Source organism: Tupaia chinensis, unplaced genomic scaffold (assembly GCF_000334495.1).
Source record: "Tupaia chinensis unplaced genomic scaffold, TupChi_1.0 Scaffold138060_1, whole genome shotgun sequence".
NCBI lineage: Eukaryota > Metazoa > Chordata > Mammalia > Scandentia > Tupaiidae > Tupaia > Tupaia belangeri.
In genome coordinates this window covers 193,778-198,700 of record NW_006197961.1, presented here as the reverse complement: position 1 = coordinate 198,700, position 4,923 = coordinate 193,778, and the positions used below count along the sequence as shown (strand labels likewise).

At 57.9% G+C, this 4,923-nt stretch overlaps 3 protein-coding genes across 3 annotated transcripts in view; 2 read left to right on the top strand and 1 right to left on the bottom strand.

Moving 5' to 3' along the window:
- Positions 1–264, bottom strand: part of WDR83 (WD repeat domain 83) — a 6,586-nt gene extending 6,322 nt beyond the window's left edge. The window contains exon 1 of the mRNA XM_006160988.3: positions 4–264. Coding sequence (XP_006161050.1) covers positions 4–173 — 170 coding nt within the window. The 5' untranslated portion in view covers positions 174–264. The remainder of the gene's footprint in view (positions 1–3) is intronic.
- A 201-nt stretch (positions 265–465) lies between these two features.
- Positions 466–2,104, top strand: LOC102485106 (protein Asterix). Its single transcript, XM_006160986.3, has 4 exons — positions 466–631; positions 753–858; positions 1,559–1,656; positions 1,749–2,104. The coding sequence occupies exons 1-4, from the start codon at positions 582–584 to the stop codon at positions 1,813–1,815; spliced, it is 321 nt and encodes a 106-aa protein (XP_006161048.1). The 5' UTR covers positions 466–581; the 3' UTR covers positions 1,816–2,104.
- A 131-nt stretch (positions 2,105–2,235) lies between these two features.
- On the top strand, positions 2,236–3,866 carry LOC102484260 (protein Asterix). Its single transcript, XM_006160985.3, has 4 exons — positions 2,236–2,393; positions 2,515–2,620; positions 3,321–3,418; positions 3,511–3,866. Exons 1-4 carry the CDS (start codon positions 2,344–2,346, stop codon positions 3,575–3,577), a joined length of 321 nt encoding a protein of 106 aa, XP_006161047.1. The 5' UTR covers positions 2,236–2,343; the 3' UTR covers positions 3,578–3,866.
- The last annotated feature ends 1,057 nt before the right edge of the window (positions 3,867–4,923 follow it).

The following is a 4,923-nucleotide window of genomic DNA, read 5'->3' as shown; positions in this document are numbered from 1 at the left end:
GGCAGGGGTTGCGGGGCCGCCGATCTCGGCGGGCGGAAAGAGGACCCGGAACGACCCTGACGGCGCTCACCATTAAACCGCACGGCTCGCACCGCCCCTTGCCCGCAGTCCAGCGTCTTCAGCCGTGTCCGCGGCAGCTCCGGGGCCCGCGGCTTTGGCTCGGGGAAAGCCATAGCTCCAGGATCCTTTCCTCGCCTCCTTGGGTCGATCTGTACGGAGAACACCAAGCCTAAGAAAACCACACGAGGGTGTAACCTTATTATTGTTCCCCCACGCTCTACTTCCTGCTTACCACTTCCGGGGTTGAAATTTTGGTACTTTTGGCGGCAGTGTGCGAAATACGGAAGCTACTTTAAGTTTTTCACTCACTTTCCGTTTTCAAGGAACAATTATGGTCTAATTCATATTATTCTCCGTCCAGTGGCTGGCGGGGGAGGGGGCGGAAATGAGGATTCCTGGCGTACGCCGTGCGGAATGAAAGCGCGAGGACTGCGGGTGTTACTCTAAAAGCTACCCCCCGCGTCCCTGACGGGACCTGCGCTCTCGCTGCGGAAGAGGTGCAATACAGATTGGCATTCGCTATGTCCGCCAACAACATGTCGGACCCCCGGAGACCTAACAAAGTGCTGAGGTGCGGACCCCAGCATTATGGCGACGGGGCTCGGGGTGTGGGTGTGGGTCGGAAAAGAGGGAAGTTCTTGACCATCCCGGGGACGGAAGTGCGGCGTCCCTGACCCTTGAGCCTCTCGCAGGTACAAGCCCCCGCCCAGCGAGTGTAACCCGGCCTTGGACGACCCGACGCCGGACTACATGAATCTGCTGGGCATGATCTTCAGCATGTGCGGCCTCATGCTTAAGGTGGGCGGGCCCACGCTGCCATCAGCGCAGTTGGAACTGAGAACGAGGCCCGGGGGCGGGCTCTGGCTTAAGGGGACGGACCTGGTTGCAGACGGGGGAAGCGGGGTCAGAGCGGGTACTTGGCGAGTCGGTCTGAGAGTGGGGTCAGGCTTTGAAGCTCCTTGGAGGGCACTCGTGGAGAAAGGGCAGGGATGAACACGTGGGGCTGTCAACAGCCAGCTTGGTCTTGAGGTGATGTAGTGGGGTTAGAGATGCAGGTGAGAAGGCAGAACCAGAAACCCGGTTCCTGGAGCCAGCCATGGTGGGTGGGACTGAGGGACTAGGGGGAGCAAGGTCCCAGCTGCAGAAGATGCGAATCACTGGGGGCCAGTAGGTGGTGTAGTGGGTAAGGTGTTGGATTCCCACATGGTCGACCCCGGTTTGAGTCCCCTACCTGGTCCCTTGAAACTCAGCGGGGCAGGTGTACCTGTCGGAGGAGAAGGGATTGCAGCGTGGCCATTCTTCTTAAGGAATGATTTCCTCACTTTCTGTTCTGTCTCTGTTTTTCTATCTCTTCAGTGAGCAAACACACCCTATGCAAAAATCTCTGAAAAAAAAAAAAAAAAAGATGAGCCTCTGAGCAGGAGCCCACTGGTGCCTGGGATGTTAATTAATGTGACCGGCTCCAATTTAACTCTCCCACTCACCTTCCTTTTCCTAGCTGAAGTGGTGCGCCTGGGTGGCCGTCTACTGCTCCTTCATCAGCTTTGCCAACTCCCGGAGCTCCGAAGACACCAAACAGATGATGAGTAGTTTCATGTGAGGTTTGGGCTAGACACGGAGGGTTTCTGGGGAAGGGAAAAGGGACCCCAGCGCACCTACCCTGGACTGACACCTCCCTCCTGTCTCAGGCTGTCCATCTCTGCCGTAGTGATGTCATATCTGCAGAACCCTCAGCCCATGACGCCTCCCTGGTGATGTCAGCCTCCAGGGGTCACAATCTGGACCCTCCAGATCCACTGTTCCCTAGGCCTGGCCTGTGGCTGCTCGACCTCCTGCCTTCCGCTGCTGGGCTGGACTTCCCTGAGTGAGGGTCTCAGGGCTCCCAGCTGGATGAGAAACAGAGTCCCATTTGTGCTGGGGCATAGAGGGGGATACCAGATGCCCACCCCTCCTGCCACTCCTACCCTGCTGCCGTCGGGAGAGATGGGGTCCGTGTGTTTTCTTGTTGAAACCGGTTAATAATAAAGTTTTCCACTCTGTCCTCTGTGATCGCTCGCTCCTCTTCAGGGGGTGCTCCTTCTAGTCAGTTAGACCTGGGGCAGGGCCCCAGATGGGAGCTTCTGGTGTTCATTTCCCTGGGGGCGGAAATGAGGATGCCTGGCGTACGCCGTGCGGAATGAAAGCGCGAGGACTGCGGGTGTTACTCTAAAAGCTACCCCCCGCGTCCCTGACGGGACCTGCGCTCTCGCTGCGGAAGAGGTGCAATACAGATTGGCATTCGCTATGTCCGCCAACAACATGTCGGACCCCCGGAGACCTAACAAAGTGCTGAGGTGCGGACCCCAGCATTATGGCGACGGGGCTCGGGGTGTGGGTGTGGGTCGGAAAAGAGGGAAGTTCTTGACCATCCCGGGGACGGAAGTGCGGCGTCCCTGACCCTTGAGCCTCTCGCAGGTACAAGCCCCCGCCCAGCGAGTGTAACCCGGCCTTGGACGACCCGACGCCGGACTACATGAATCTGCTGGGCATGATCTTCAGCATGTGCGGCCTCATGCTTAAGGTGGGCGGGCCCACGCTGCCATCAGCGCAGTTGGAACTGAGAACGAGGCCCGGGGGCGGGCTCTGGCTTAAGGGGACGGACCTGGTTGCAGACGGGGGAAGCGGGGTCAGAGCGGGTACTTGGCGAGTCGGTCTGAGAGTGGGGTCAGGCTTTGAAGCTCCTTGGAGGGCACTCGTGGAGAAAGGGCAGGGATGAACACGTGGGGCTGTCAACAGCCAGCTTGGTCTTGAGGTGATGTAGTGGGGTTAGAGATGCAGGTGAGAAGGCAGAACCAGAAAACCGGTTCCTGGAGCCAGCCATGGTGGGTGGGACTGAGGGACTAGGGGGAGCAAGGTCCCAGCTGCAGAAGATGCGAATCACTGGGGGCCAGTAGGTGGTGTAGTGGGTAAGGTGTTGGATTCCCACATGGTCGACCCCGGTTTGAGTCCCCTACCTGGTCCCTTGAAACTCAGCGGGGCAGGTGTACCTGTCGGAGGAGAAGGGATTGCAGCGTGGCCATTCTTCTTAAGGAATGATTTCCTCACTTTCTGTTCTGTCTCTGTTTTTCTATCTCTTCAGTGAGCAAACACACCCTATGCAAAAATCTCTGAAAAAAAAAAAAAAAAAGATGAGCCTCTGAGCAGGAGCCCACTGGTGCCTGGGATGTTAATTAATGTGACCGGCTCCAATTTAACTCTCCCACTCACCTTCCTTTTCCTAGCTGAAGTGGTGCGCCTGGGTGGCCGTCTACTGCTCCTTCATCAGCTTTGCCAACTCCCGGAGCTCCGAAGACACCAAACAGATGATGAGTAGTTTCATGTGAGGTTTGGGCTAGACACGGAGGGTTTCTGGGGAAGGGAAAAGGGACCCCAGCGCACCTACCCTGGACTGACACCTCCCTCCTGTCTCAGGCTGTCCATCTCTGCCGTAGTGATGTCATATCTGCAGAACCCTCAGCCCATGACGCCTCCCTGGTGATGTCAGCCTCCAGGGGTCACAATCTGGACCCTCCAGATCCACTGTTCCCTAGGCCTGGCCTGTGGCTGCTCGACCTCCTGCCTTCCGCTGCTGGGCTGGACTTCCCTGAGTGAGGGTCTCAGGGCTCCCAGCTGGATGAGAAACAGAGTCCCATTTGTGCTGGGGCATAGAGGGGGATACCAGATGCCCACCCCTCCTGCCACTCCTACCCTGCTGCCGTCGGGAGAGATGGGGTCCGTGTGTTTTCTTGTTGAAACCGGTTAATAATAAAGTTTTCCACTCTGTCCTCTGTGATCGGGGGGCGGAAATGAGGATGCCTGGCGTACGCCGTGCGGAATGAAAGCGCGAGGACTGCGGGTGTTACTCTAAAAGCTACCCCCCGCGTCCCTGACGGGACCTGCGCTCTCGCTGCGGAAGAGGTGCAATACAGATTGGCATTCGCTATGTCCGCCAACAACATGTCGGACCCCCGGAGACCTAACAAAGTGCTGAGGTGCGGACCCCAGCATTATGGCGACGGGGCTCGGGGTGTGGGTGTGGGTCGGAAAAGAGGGAAGTTCTTGACCATCCCGGGGACGGAAGTGCGGCGTCCCTGACCCTTGAGCCTCTCGCAGGTACAAGCCCCCGCCCAGCGAGTGTAACCCGGCCTTGGACGACCCGACGCCGGACTACATGAATCTGCTGGGCATGATCTTCAGCATGTGCGGCCTCATGCTTAAGGTGGGCGGGCCCACGCTGCCATCAGCGCAGTTGGAACTGAGAACGAGGCCCGGGGGCGGGCTCTGGCTTAAGGGGACGGACCTGGTTGCAGACGGGGGAAGCGGGGTCAGAGCGGGTACTTGGCGAGTCGGTCTGAGAGTGGGGTCAGGCTTTGAAGCTCCTTGGAGGGCACTCGTGGAGAAAGGGCAGGGATGAACACGTGGGGCTGTCAACAGCCAGCTTGGTCTTGAGGTGATGTAGTGGGGTTAGAGATGCAGGTGAGAAGGCAGAACCAGAAACCCGGTTCCTGGAGCCAGCCATGGTGGGTGGGACTGAGGGACTAGGGGGAGCAAGGTCCCAGCTGCAGAAGATGCGAATCACTGGGGGCCAGTAGGTGGTGTAGTGGGTAAGGTGTTGGATTCCCACATGGTCGACCCCGGTTTGAGTCCCCTACCTGGTCCCTTGAAACTCAGCGGGGCAGGTGTACCTGTCGGAGGAGAAGGGATTGCAGCGTGGCCATTCTTCTTAAGGAATGATTTCCTCACTTTCTGTTCTGTCTCTGTTTTTCTATCTCTTCAGTGAGCAAACACACCCTATGCAAAAATCTCTGAAAAAAAAAAAAAAAAAAGGTGAGCCCTGGAGCCGGA

Bases quoted from the DNA above. Each gene is read 5' to 3' on its own strand.
- LOC102485106 (XM_006160986.3), top strand. From the start codon at position 582: ATGTCCGCCAACAACATGTCGGACCCCCGGAGACCTAACAAAGTGCTG. The intron at 859-1,558 runs GTGGGCGGGCCC...TCCTTTTCCTAG, and splicing joins TGTGCGGCCTCATGCTTAAG to CTGAAGTGGTGCGCCTGGGT. The intron at 1,657-1,748 runs GTGAGGTTTGGG...CTCCTGTCTCAG, and splicing joins CAGATGATGAGTAGTTTCAT to GCTGTCCATCTCTGCCGTAG.
- LOC102484260 (XM_006160985.3), top strand. From the start codon at position 2,344: ATGTCCGCCAACAACATGTCGGACCCCCGGAGACCTAACAAAGTGCTG. The intron at 2,394-2,514 runs GTGCGGACCCCA...AGCCTCTCGCAG, and splicing joins AGACCTAACAAAGTGCTGAG to GTACAAGCCCCCGCCCAGCG. The intron at 2,621-3,320 runs GTGGGCGGGCCC...TCCTTTTCCTAG, and splicing joins TGTGCGGCCTCATGCTTAAG to CTGAAGTGGTGCGCCTGGGT.